General features: G+C 50.6%; 1 protein-coding gene across 4 annotated transcripts in view; it reads right to left on the bottom strand.

Moving 5' to 3' along the window:
• Window positions 1-1,301: 1,301 nt before the first annotated feature.
• The window catches only part of HNRNPUL1 (heterogeneous nuclear ribonucleoprotein U like 1), a 33,814-nt gene continuing 21,946 nt past the window's right edge, over window positions 1,302-13,169 (bottom strand). For all 4 annotated transcript variants that reach the window (XM_061139367.1, XM_061139365.1, XM_061139366.1 and 1 more), the window contains exons 11-15: window positions 6,514-6,682; window positions 5,616-5,900; window positions 4,282-4,571; window positions 2,755-2,949; window positions 1,302-2,219 (exon numbers count right to left, since the gene is read on the bottom strand). In XM_061139367.1, the coding sequence (XP_060995350.1) occupies window positions 2,103-2,219; window positions 2,755-2,949; window positions 4,282-4,571; window positions 5,616-5,900; window positions 6,514-6,682 (1,056 nt within the window). In that variant the 3' untranslated portion in view covers window positions 1,302-2,102. The remainder of the gene's footprint in view (window positions 2,220-2,754; window positions 2,950-4,281; window positions 4,572-5,615; window positions 5,901-6,513; window positions 6,683-13,169) is intronic.

Raw genomic sequence — 13,169 nt, 5'->3', positions numbered from 1 at the left:
TATCCCAGATCATTCCCACTTAAAAATTTCCTTCTTCAGGAAGCCCTTACCACACCCCTCACCCACCCCAAGCTCTGAGCTGACCTTAATGCTGTCACCATTCCACGAGAGGTCTGTCACCTCTGGACTGGGAGCCCCTTGAGGGCAGGGTCCAAGAACACCTTGGTCATGCTGTGTTCTTAAAACTGTCCAGAGTGAGTGGATAAGGAACAGCGCAAGAACTGACACTTACTAGCTGAATACATTAGTTCCTGGAACCCCACTAGCCTGATCCAGGAGCAGTCAGGAACCATATTTAAGTCCAGCACCCAGGCCAGACCTAATGTAGATGGGCAGTTACACCCGGGGGTGACCCCAACAATCCAGCCCTAGTTCCCAAACACCAGCCCTACCTTGCTCTCTGCTGAGGGACCTGTTACATCCTTTCTATTCACAAATTCTGGGAGGGACTGGGGGCTATGGGTAGACTGAAAGGGGCAGAAACCAGAGAACCACTTTAAAAGTGAACTAGTGGATTTCAAACTGAGGGCCCCAGGTTTAACGGGGCATACCCAGCACCGAAAATGGGGAAAGGCACACAAATCCCACCAGTCCATCCTAAAGGAGATCATTCCTGGGTGTTCATTGGAAGGACTGATGTTGAAGCTGAAACTCCAATACTTTGGCCACCTGATGCAAAGAGCTGACTCATTTGAAAAGACCCTGATGCTGGGAAAGACTGAGGGCAGGAGGAGAAGGGGACGACAGAGGATGAGATGGTTGGATGGCATCACTGACTCGATGGACATGGGTTTGGGTGGACTCCGGGAGTTGGTGATGGACAGGGAGGCCTAGCGTGCTGTGGTTCATGGGGTCGCAAAGAGTCGGATACGACTGAGCGACTGAACTGAACACAAATCCCACAGTAAGTATTTAATGAATGAGTAAATAATGTCCCCTTGTAAAGGCCCCCACCCCAAGTAAAGGCCAACTGCAGTAACATTTCAGGGTTGAAACCCTGCTTCCTTCCTGCTAGGAGGTGCCATGTCATTTATTGAAAACAAAACAAAAACAAAACAAAACAGGGCAAACACATTTCTTAATAAGTGCAGTTTGTTAAAAGTTCTGTTAAAACATATGGGTCAAGGGGAAGTAAAAATAATCAGAGGATCACTGTAGGAAAAACCTTTAGGTCTGGCACTGGGAGACCTCTGGAGAGGAGCAGTGGGAGAAACTTCATGTTCTGAAGGGTAGGAGCCCCCCAACTCCCTTCTTCCCTCTCACCCGCTTAATCCCACCAGAAACTACCAAGACGCCCGGAATAAAAGGTTTCAAGTTCAATAGTCACACTCTCTCCAAATACAAAAAGCAGGTACAATTCAACTCAACACAGAAGCTTGTGTGCAAAGTTACGGGAAACTGAGACATTGTATAAAAAGTTAGGTTAAAGATGATTCTGTGGTTTTGTTTTGTGTGTGTTTTGAGGGTGTGGCTCTTCCTCTGTCACCTGAACTCAGCAAAGAAATGGTTATTCTGATGAAATATCAACAGCCGACCCACAGTAAAAATGGACAAGTTCTAAAAATTAAAAAAAAAAAAAAAAAGCATAATTACAAAAAAAAAAAAAGTCACTGCTTCCTCCCTCTACATTTTGCTTTTTAAAACTTGTGTTTTTTTAAACTTGTGTTTTTTTAAGTTTTTGATTTTTTTTTTTAAATCCTGAAAAGTAGACAGTAAAACAGCTCCTGGAAGAATTTACAACCAACTGCATGAGTCTGGGAAGCTGAGGGGCTAGAGCAGGGCTGGGAGGAGAGGACAGGAAGGGGCCCTCCCCTCAGCCCTGTAGCCTTACTGTACCACCAAGGCAAGGGACGGGGGTCTTTAGTCAAAAAATAGGAAGGGAGGAAGAGGAGGGTAGGGGGATGAACAGAAAGTAAAAGGTCATTGTTGCCTGTTTGAATCCAGAGGAAATGCCCGGCCCTGTGTGGGGGAAGAGCCCCTCAGAGGGGAGGCAGCCCTGGGAGGACCCATCCCCAGCACCACGGGACCCGGTGGGGGTGGACGAGGAGGGTCGAGGTGGGCGCTGGTGGAGGAAGCCGGCAGGGGCCTCCAGGACACACTGGCTACTGTGTGCTTGTGCCCCCCTGTGTGTTCCCGGAGTAGCTCCCGTAGTCATAGCTCCCGTAGTACGGCGGCCACTGGCCCTGGTTCTGGTAGTACTGGTTCCACTGCTGGGCGTACTGGGGAGAGAAACCAAGAACACCACGTGTGCATCCAGACCCGCATCCGGCCCCTCCTCGCTCCCCCCAGGGTACAGTGACGACACTCACACAGGTCTCCTGACAGAGAAACCAAGGTAGCTTGGGAGGACAAGTGAATGACCTGATGGAGCACGGGTGGGCAGTTACAGACTGAAGCCCAGGTCTCCTGGCTTGCCAACCTACTGCCCTTTCAGGTATAGCTATACCGTGTGTTATACCATGATCAAAACACTCAAAGACAGGTACGGTGGCCTAGCATCAACCTATCAGAATGGACACTGACCATGGTGCTGAAGCAGGGTTTGCGGCCCCCTTTGCTTGCTGCACTGGGTGAGGAACCAGAATGGCAGTTCCTGCACATAGCAGCCAGTGTGGCAATGGTCACCAAATGGAATGGCTATACTAGATGGACACCAAAAGACTGCCCATCATTTTAGGGATAAGCAGGGACATGAGTCTGGGAATACACACCCGTGTGGGGCCCCATTCTACCTTCCCTGCTTCTGGCACTTACCTGTTGATACTGGTTATAGCCGGGCTGAGGGTAGGTCTGTGCCGCGGGGGGCGGTGGTGGGGTATAAGGGGCTGGATTGTAGCCGCCGTAGCTCCCATAGTTGTAGGCAGGTGGTGGAGGAGGTGGAGGTGGTGGGGCTGTGTAGCCCTGGCTGTACCCTCCCTGGTTGTAGGGAGGTGGCTGGCTGTAACTCGGCTGGAAAGCAGGAGGGGAAAAAAAAAACAGGTCTCTGTGAAATAGCTAGCTCAGCTGGGATGGAGGAAGGGCCTGTGTAAGCAGTGAGCCCACAAAGGAATGTCCCCCTGGGGAGGTTGTTCGAGGGCTAAGAAGTGGGTCAGCTCTGTGACCTGGCAGGACAGGGGAGGGTGCAGAGCTCTATCCTGGACTCTAATCCCAGGCCTGAGACCCTCGGGAGCAAGGCACACAGTATCTCTTGAAAACCTAGGTGTTTCCCTACCCCCTGCCCCTGTAAAATGAGAATTACAACAGGACTACCCCTTTGGACTGTGTTACATATTCAGTATGCTTATGCGCACACTCCATTGAACACAATAAACAGTGGTATTTGTTACAGGAAGACCAGCTAAGGAAAACAGTAGTGGCAATTTCCTAAGTGCTCCCCATGTCCAGGCTGTATCCTTAACTCATCTGACCCCTGATCAACTCTCTGAGGTAGGTTCCATTGGCTTTGTTTTATAGAGAAGGAAAGTGAGGCCAGGGAGGTGAAATCAACAAGGCTGAAGTCACATGGGCAAAAAATCGTGACTTGCCTCCAGGTCCACCTATTTCCACAGCCTTACCTGCAAAGCTATATCGTTATCTTTCCCTCACAGCAAACCTTGGAAGTGAGTTCTACTAATAACTCTAGGCCTTTATGAGGAAAACAAGGTTCTGAGAGGTAAAGCTGTTTGTCCAAGGTCACAAAACCAGAAGGTTGTGAGGCTGGAGTTTGAATTTGTATCTGCCCAACTCCTGTTCTAGCAAATATTCTGGTTAGACTGGGGCTAGACCATGCACCTGTTATCTCCTGGCAGTTGCCTCCAGGCCTGGCGAGTGGAATGCACACAGTAAATGGGGACTGCTGGTTACAGGGCCCATGCACATCAGAGCCAAGAACCGACTCTCTGAGAAACTTGAACTGAGCCTGGAGCTGCTTAGCAGTGAAGCTCTCAGGGCAGAGATCAAGTTCTCACCAACCTCAGGGTCTGTCTCCACATCCTGAAGACAAAGCCTGGGCAAGGGGTAACTCCAATGCAGTGCTCTCTTGGGAATTCAGTGAGGCCAATGACAATACAGCCAAGAGAAATGCATTTGCTCGTGGGACAACATAGTTGGCCCCGAGGAGGGTGACAGAACAGGTAGGTTCCCGATTTACTCTGAGTCTGGAAGGATCTGGGAGTATCTAGAGTCTGTCCCAGCTGAAAGCACTGGCAACAAAGGGAGAAAGGGCAGGGCTGTAGGGAAGTGAGGACCTGTGGCCCCACCTCCTCTCACCTCTCACACACACACGCACGCTCATCCTCTCACCTGTGGAGGGCTGTAGCTGCTGACAGGAGGGGTGCTGGTACTGGCGCTTGAGCCGGGGATGTTGCTGTTCTTGCTGTAGCCGCTGGCCCCTGGGGGGTTCCTGGCAGGGCTGTAGGTGGGTGGCGGTGGAGGCTGCTGTGGTGGCGGCTGTGGTGGTGGTGGCTGCTGTGGGGGGGGCTGTTGCTGGGGAGCCCGGTTGTAGCTGCCTCGGTTGTTGGAGTTGTTGTTGTCCCGGTTGTTGTTACCCCAGCGGTTCTGGTTATAGCCACCACCTCCACTGCGGTTGAAACCTGCATTGGAGAAGCAGGTAAGAGGCCCCACTGTTCTCTGATTGGTTGAGACCCTCAGGCGTCAGGCCGTCTTGGGGACTGCTATGGCTCCAGTGACCATGCACAGAGCAGGTCCAGTAAACAAGTCAAGCACCCGCTCTGGCCTTCCCCAGAGCCCTGGGAGCGCCCAGTCATCAAGGCCTGCTGACAGGTTTGTCCTGCCCATTGGACTGTGGGCCTGGAACCAGAGCTGTCTTGGTTTCCACTGTGTCTCCAACATCTAAGTGCTTAGCCAAATGAGCCAGCCTCTCCTGAGCCTCTGGCCCAGAACCCTTTCCCCAATCCATTCCTGCTGGCTTCAGGACCTTAGCTTAGGCATTTAGCACTTCTGGGGGCCTTTCCTGAGCCCTGCTCCCTTGCAGGCTGAATCACTGGAGCTCACTGTACCCCTGGGGTTTCCCATGCAGCCCAGCATCCTTCTGGACTGTCACTAAAGGGTGACAGTGTGTGGGTCATGGCTCTGTCCCCTAAACCATCCAACACAAGACTGAAACAGAGTAGGGCATGCTTATTAAAATCACGACCATACACTTCAGACGCAGCATAACTTAGTGACTAAGAACTTGGGCTTTGGATCCATCACTTGATACCAACCACAGATTCACCTGGGTCAATCGAGCAAATTAATCTCTCCAAGCCTGTTTCTCCATTTGTTTTAGAAGCAAAAACAGTCCTAATATTTGCCTTGTGCCAGGTCCTGGGACACAGGACTGGCCCTCTTCTGAAGGAGCTCATGGTCAGATGAGGGGTGGGAAAGACTCACAAAAGTAATAGTAATGTGACACACAAATGGGCAAGGCCTTCAGGGGTAATATTGGTGGGGGGGATGGCAGGGAAGAGATGACAGTGGGAGTTTCCCTGAGGCCCCACACTTTGATTTATCTCAGTTCCCTACCAGGGCTCAGCCCACAGCTGGTGCCAAGGAAATGTCATCTGCCGACTTAGCAAACAGTCAACCCTGACCCCGGAACCACAAGTAGGAGAGTTCATTGTGAGATGTCTCACCTCCTCGGTAGTTGCCTCCTCCACTGCTGCCGCCTCCTCGATTTTGGAAGCCTCCTCGGTTGCCCCCTGGGGGCCCTCGGTTGTCATAGCGCTGGAAACCGCCGCCACCCCCGCGGCCCCGGAAGCCGCCCCCGCCCCGGCTGTCAAAGCGCTTCTCAGGCGGCGGGCCGGCCCTGCGGCCCTCCTCGTTGTACTGCCTCACCAGCTTGTCTGCCTCCTCTCGCTGCAGCTCGATGAACAGCACCTCGTCCAGGAAGTCCCCAACATCGGGCAACGTGAAGTTGGCTAGGAGGAAAGGAGGATGCCAGAGGGACAGGAAAGGCAGTCAGTACCTTCCGAGGGTCAGTCTCCTTCACCCCCAGGACACTGGTCTGCCAGAAGGGAGGAGTAGGGGACCACAGTGTGAGCAACAGAGGAGAGAGGGTCCCAAGCTCTGCCTCCCTGACAACAATCAGCGGCTAACAATGACCCTCTTCTCCTTTTTCTAAAGAGGTGACTAAGCTCCACCAAACCAGTATTTGATACCCCAGGGAACAAGCCAGCCAAGGGGAATCACCATCCTTGTTTTTTATGGAGAAGCCTCACTGAGGCTTGCTCAGCCGCCCACCCAGTGGGTGCCAGAGGCAGAAGACCATGCAGGTCTCTAGCATCTGTTTCTACACACCCTCTCCCGCATCCTGCCCGAGCCCCATTTAATCTGAAAAGCCTGCCCCCACAGGGATATGGGCAGCTCTTCCAGTTACAGCTGTACTACACAGGCAAGGGACAAAGCAAAAGCAAAGAAGTAACAAAATCAAAAAAAGAATACTCAAGGAGTTGGGTGGGAAAAACAGGATAAGGCACTTTTCCCCTTAAGGGCCTTGCCACGATGTACCTCTGGGAACCGCTCATCTCCTACCTTTCATTTCTAAGACTGCGTGATCTGGGACATCCTTCCCTTCTTCATCAGTTCGCTTTATTGTTCGGTCTTTCAGGTCCTCGTCAGTGGGACAAATTACAATAGCTTTGCGCTGGAAGCCTTCAAATGGTCTCATTTTTCGTCTCTGGGCTGACCCATAAACATTTGTCTAGGGGTAGGTATCAGAAGAGGCAAGAGGTGGCACATTACAAGTTGGTTTTTCCTCTGTGGGGTATTATGTGGGCCAGGGAGTGAGAAAAGGATACCAGTTCTCCTAAGCAGAGAAACTCAGGAAACTGCTCCTTCTTCACTTCTAAGATTCTTGACTCTACCCTCAGAAAACGAAGTGACTTGAGAAAGTGGCTGCTGACAGTCATACGACAGGAGATTCCTAATGTCTGGGCTCTGATTTTTAATCCCATTTGTTCTTGGTATTGTACATTACAGCTCTCTTGGCTCCTATTCTAAAAGTAGCATATGCTTACCATAAAAAAAAATTCAGAGTACAAGGTGTAAAGTGTAGAGTAAGAAGCCTTTCATCCACCTACTACTGCTATTCCTACTTCCCAGAGATGACCTGTATTGAGTTTCTTATGTATTTTTAGAAATATCTGTGTGATTCTTAAAACCAATGGACTCAAACAACACACACTCTCTGGAAGCCTTTTTTTCACTCAACATTTATCATTTTTCTGTGCTGGTGCTCTCCCGTTTTTTGGCCATGCTGTGCAGTTTGCATGATCTGAAGTTTGCCAACCAGGGATTGAACCCCGGCCCTAGGAAGCAAAAGCACCAAGTCCTAACCACTGAACTGCCAGGGAACTCCCTGGTTTCTCCTTTATTCTTTGTAGAACAGATGCTGTAATTAGCCAGCCCCTTTGACAGTTGTGTAGATCATTTTCATCAACACTGTGGTTCTTTTATCCCCTTAGTCCTGCTCTGAAACACCAGCTGCACCCACAAGCTTCTAAGCTAGGGTGCTTGGCAAGCCAATAGCTTGTACTGTTTGCAAGTGCAGTTTTGCTAATAACTTTCTCTTTGCTTCTTCTAGGTGATGATTAGGTGCGTCCTGGGCTGGTGCTGGTAGAGAGTGGTGCTCTAGGACACACCTGATTGAGAGCACAACAGGTTCCATTCACTGCATACCTCCCACATGCTGGGCCCTTTGGGACCGGGGCCCAGATCTATCAAACCCCAGTGGTCCAAGGACTCAGCCTATGGACCTGAATCACTTGGACACACTGAGAAAGACAGCAGCTGGAACCCCCCTATAGGGGTCCTCCTCAACCCCAGTCTCTGAAGTGGGGCCCAGACACACATACGGGTGTCCTTTTCACACAACAGAGCTGGAGTGATAAGGAATACTGCATTTAAACAACTTTCAGTGGCCCTGAAAGGTAATCAGGGGAGAAGCCACAGACGGGAACAAACCTGTAAAGAGGCCTGCATCCACAAACAGGCAAACAAATGTTATGTTTTGAAGATGCAGCCTAGTGGGGTGGAAAAAGCCCAGCATCAAGTATCCAGTGTCGCTACTTGCTCACCACGGCCAGTCTGTGTTGTTGCTTCATCCATGAAATGTGGGAGAAAAGCCTCTCTCCTAGACTTGGCGAAGACTGAGCGGAAAAAGGACCATAAAGCATCTAACCATGTGTGAGGGATCCCTGGAGTAGGGGCTCTGTTGTGGCCTCCAGGATGGAAGCTGCCCAGACAGAGGTCAGTGGTGCAGAGCAGAAGCTTGGCACACCCTGGATCTAATGTGACCTTGTCAAGTCACACCACAGGGCCCTGAGGGTGTGACTTCCTCTCAGAGCCTCAGTCTGCCTATCTACTAAGTTTCAAACCCTGCAAGGGGAAAATAAGAGGAAAATCATATGGTCACTACTAAGACTGAAGGAGCTCAGGCAAGTAAAGCCCTTGCTTAGTCCAGGGTCTGGCTCACAGCTGACACTCAACAAACAGAGGTCATGGTTGGTGTGAGGTGGCTATCACTGGGCGGGCTGCACTGGCTCTTCTTGCTGTATGGTTTGAGTTCAAGCAACCCGGACCAGGCGAAGGTCAAGCTACGGTGATTTCCCATCAGAAGGGTAGGAACGGCGAGTCAGGGTGGAAATCTAGGCTCTGGGGTAGAGGCTCGAGGTTGAAATCGCAGCTGTGCCCTCTATTTGTGAGGATGTAGACAAGCCACCTAATTAGTCTGAGTCTCAAATTTCTGCATCTGAAAGACAGAGATCTTATCACCCTCCCTCTGGCTCTGGTGGGAATTTGCAGATGTGGAAATGTCTGGCAGGGAAAGAAGTCTGAAATTGGGGCCAGCAGGACTGATGCTGTCCTGGGGAGGCTTCCCAATAGGGAGCATCAAGGAAAGTTAAGTTTGAGGAGAAGATGAAACACGAGAGAGCCTATTCCGAAAACACGAGGAACAGAAGCTGGGATGTGGGTCAGCCAGAGGCCAGGGACAGCAGTGCACACCTGTTGGGAGATCTGGTTGTGGGTGTAACTATTCTCTAAACCAACCTGACCCCATGGTTCTGACACACACAGCATTTAGAGGGTCTTCCTTGTTCTCTAGGGAAAATGTCTCAACCTTCATTAGGGGTGGGGTGAAGGCATACACGTGTATGCCATACATCTGTGCCTTGAGCCACACAAATGGTGAAAAAGCACAATGGTTACAAAGGAAAAGTCAAGTCCTTCTCGCTGCTCTTCATAGTCTCCATTCCTAAATGCGAATCAGGTGGCGCCTGGTCATTGGAAGACAGAATTTGACTTCCAGCTAAATAATGAAGCTTCCGCCAGGCACATAACCCAGATGGGTGGGTGTCAGGGGTGAGTGTGGCCCCAGACATTCTGTGGACAACTGATTCCACTGTTTGCTTGCCCATAAGAAATGATCAGCAATCCTATTCTGATTCCTCTGAACGTCAAGGACGTGGATAAACGCCTCTTGGAGGTTTTCTATGAAGCAGACCTGCCCTGTCCATGTCCGGATGAAGAGACAGAGAAGAGAAGCACTGCTGTCCAGAGGGGCCAGTCCCCACAGCTTCTTGATGGGAGGGAGGGGGAAGAGCAGACGGCACTCCTCAACAGCTGGCCTCTGTCCTGGGAAGAGGCTAGACACTGAGGGATGGCTCCTCAGACACTTCAGAGCTGAGGTGCTGAGAACCCTCGTGGTGACAGTTTTGAAGACTGCACCTCCCTCCCCTCACTCCTTGGCTTGGGGAAAGGAAGAAGAGCATCTAAGCCACACCAGCAAAAATGCAAATACTTGGCTTTCCTAGAGGGAAGGGAGTTAGCTGTTGGTGGCTGTTGCCACAGCAAACACAGTGAGGTCAGAGCCCCTGGGCTGGCCCGGCACTGCTGTGGTCACTGGGGGCTGCTGGTGGCTGTTGCTAGGAGACCAACACAACAGCTAGGTCAGCTTTTCCAGCTGTGTGGGCTCCTGCTGCCTCGTTCCTGCTTCTCTCAGTCCCACCCTGCTTGAAGATGCTGACTTGAAGGAGGTCTGGGGCTGTCTGTGTTCCCTGGCCTCCTGGCTACTCCCATTCCTCTGTGATGTGGGCCAAAGGACAGGGGTTGGGTTTCTCAGAGCAGCTGCCTGGGTAGTTTTGGTGTGTGACAGTCTGGGGCAGGCAGGAGGGAACAAAACAGGCTGCTCACAGCCTGAAATCTCTTAAGAGACACTGTCTCCTGTCAACTGTCCCCCTTCTACAACTCAACAAGATCAGGCTGGCAGCAGGAGAAACATGTGTGAATCCCACAGAAGCAAGCTTAAAGCTGTTGACCGAAGAGTTCACTCTGGGCTCAGCATGAGGTAAACCCAGTAGAATGAACCACATGTGCAGACACAGAACTGGCTAGAGTGTCAACAATGGAATGGGCTGAGGTTCTGGGGTTGGGGAGGATAGAAGAAACACCCTCTTCTCCTTGTGGACACATGCCTGTCCACAAGAGGCAGTTTACTTTGCGTCCCCACAGTAGCCCTGGGTCTGTTTCAGGCAAAGGCATGGCACCTGCCCACAGGGATGCCAAGCAGCAGCACAACCACCTTGAGCTGAGGCAAGGTTAATGCCGCTGTCATATCGTAGCCTCCGATCATTTGCCTGGCCTGGCTCTGGGTTGCTGGATTTCTAAGAGGAGAACTAGCCTCAGACCTCAACTCTGGGAGTGGCCTAGGCTCTTCTCAGAAGCCTCTAGGAGGGCAGGTCTGCTGTCTCACTGAGGCCAGCTCTTGCTCTGCATCTGGTAGGCCAGGGATAGGCCAGGCAGTCTCCCATTCCAGAGGATTCCCACTGGCAACAGAGGACCCAAAAGAGCCACTTGAAGCAATGTGGCCTACTGCTACTTTTTCTCCTCAGCTGTTCCACAGCTCTGACACCCACAGGATCTGAAAAGGACACTCAGGTCACCACGGAATGAAAGCAAAAGACACACCCCCACCTCAAAACCTGGCCTTTCCTGGCTTCTGCAGGCACATACCCCTTTCAAGAAGGGGCATTTCTGGGGTCAAACTAGGTAACAGGAAACCCAGAAAACCCAGACGTGGGGAGGTCAGACCACTCAGGAAAAACCAGAAAAAGACAGTGCTGGGCTGAGATCCAGGGACTGCAGGGACTCTGCCTGCAGTCCCAATCCTGGCTCTGGGAACCCAATCTAAGTTAGGAGTCAGCTGCACATCGACCTACCCCTCATTGCCAAGGTTGGTGGGGGAGGAAATGCCAGGATCTGGCCTGGAGCCTGCTATGAATCTTCTACACACACATCTACCCACACAGGCTTTCCTGGAATACCCTTTTTGATGTTTAAGCCAAAACAGGTCAAACCACTGGCTTCAGACCTCTTCCCAGGCCTCAGTAACCTCTAGTTTGGGGCCCCAAGTCAATCCTCTAATCTGTGGTGAGCCAGAGAACCCTCCTCCCCACCCCACCTCACCTTCAGAGTTTGTGTTCTGTTGCCTTGCTGTTGGCCTGGAGCACTTGGCCTGACCTGCATGTTCCTTCACCAGGAGGCCAGCAGCCCTGGAGACCACAGGGGCACCTGGAGAAGCCCTGGACCCCGTCCTGAGCGAGCCGGTGGCACAAGCCAAGAGGGCCAACAGTGAGTCTTTACAGTGCCCCGCAGTTCTATGCCTGGCTGAGGGGTTGGGGGCCTGACCTTCAGAGAAAGCACATTTTGCAATGTTGGACGGAGATGTTAAGACAATTTACCCCTAGAATTATAAACATTTTAGACCACATTCTTTCCTCTATATGTGAAATGGGTTTCACAGCTGATTTAACTAGCAAACTGAGAAAAAGGGAGGCAGAGAATACTTGTGGTATCCAAAAAAATAATTCTCAAGGTATGGACTACAATTCCAAAATGCCCTGACAAGAAATGGGGCAAGGTGACACCAGGGTTAATTTAAACAAAGTCTTCAAAGGGGAAGAAGGCTGGCTATATCCATTATTGATGGGGCTGGACTGGGGCAGCAACCCTGAGTGGCTCTTGGACTACCCTGTACCCCTCTTCCATAAATGCAGTCTAAACATCGGCCCAATTAGTTGTTTTATCAAAATTTAGTATTATGGGATCATGTCTGCCTTCACAAATGTGAGTCTTCAGGGCTTAATCCCAGGGTTGCAGGATCGGTCACGAGATAAAAGTACACCTTTCCAGGGAACTCCTTGGTGATCCAGTGGATAAGACTCCACATTTCCATTTCCACTATGTGTGTGGGGGTGGGGTGGGGTGGGGGGTAGGGAGAGAGTGCATTTGATCCTTGGGGAACTAAGACCCCCCTATGCTGCACAGTGAGGCCAAAAAAAAAAAAAAAAAACACACTTATAAAAAAATTTAAAAGTACACCTTTTTCATGTTTACCTTCCAGAAAAGCAGAACCCAGTGTAAATCTTGTATCTCCACCATGACAGAAGAGTATCAACAGTATTGCAGTTCTGGCCAACTTTCAGTTTTCTAGTATAATTGTTTCATCAGCAAACCAGATTTCCACTCTCAGTATCTAACTGGCGAGACTGTGTAATTTACCTGTCATGGAGAACCATCACCAACTAGTAGTCTTTTTTTTGTCTTAAGTTCTGTGTGTTTCTTTCAAAGGTTGGATATTAAGGAATCAATTTTTCAACTCTGAACACTAGATTACCAGTGTATTATAAAAGGATATAATGCAGGAACAACCTGATGGAACAGACGCAAAGGGCAAGCTATGTGGAACGTGCCACCCTCCCCGAATCTCCACTGTTCACCAACCCAGAAGCTCCGGCTTGTTTTCTGTAAGATGTTCTCTCCTATACAAAAGCACCTTGATCTCTTGGGAGTTTCCAACCACCTTTCTTTTCTTTCTAAAAGGTTGTGAGTTAGTTGGATGAATAATGGATCTATCTATCTATTGCTGCTCCACATGGCTTGTGGGATCTTAGTTCCTCCACCAGGAATTGAAAACAGGGGCCTCCTGCAGTGGAGTGCAGAGTCCTAATCACTGGACCACCAGGAATTCTTTTCAACCACCTTTCTGATCAGTCAATCACTAAAGCCAGCTCCAACCTCACCAGGAGCCCTTTAAACTCATGGTAACCAAGTACCCAGGGCCACACTCATGGAAGGCACTCCAGTTAAAGCTGCCAGGTCAGCAGTGCTACTTAGTTTATATATTTGCA

This window comes from Dama dama, chromosome 4 (genome assembly GCF_033118175.1).
Source record: "Dama dama isolate Ldn47 chromosome 4, ASM3311817v1, whole genome shotgun sequence".
In the NCBI taxonomy this organism is placed as follows: Eukaryota; Metazoa; Chordata; class Mammalia; order Artiodactyla; family Cervidae; genus Dama; species Dama dama.
The sequence above is the reverse complement of the archived record's forward strand: the minus strand, read 5'-3'. Positions and strand labels throughout refer to the sequence as shown.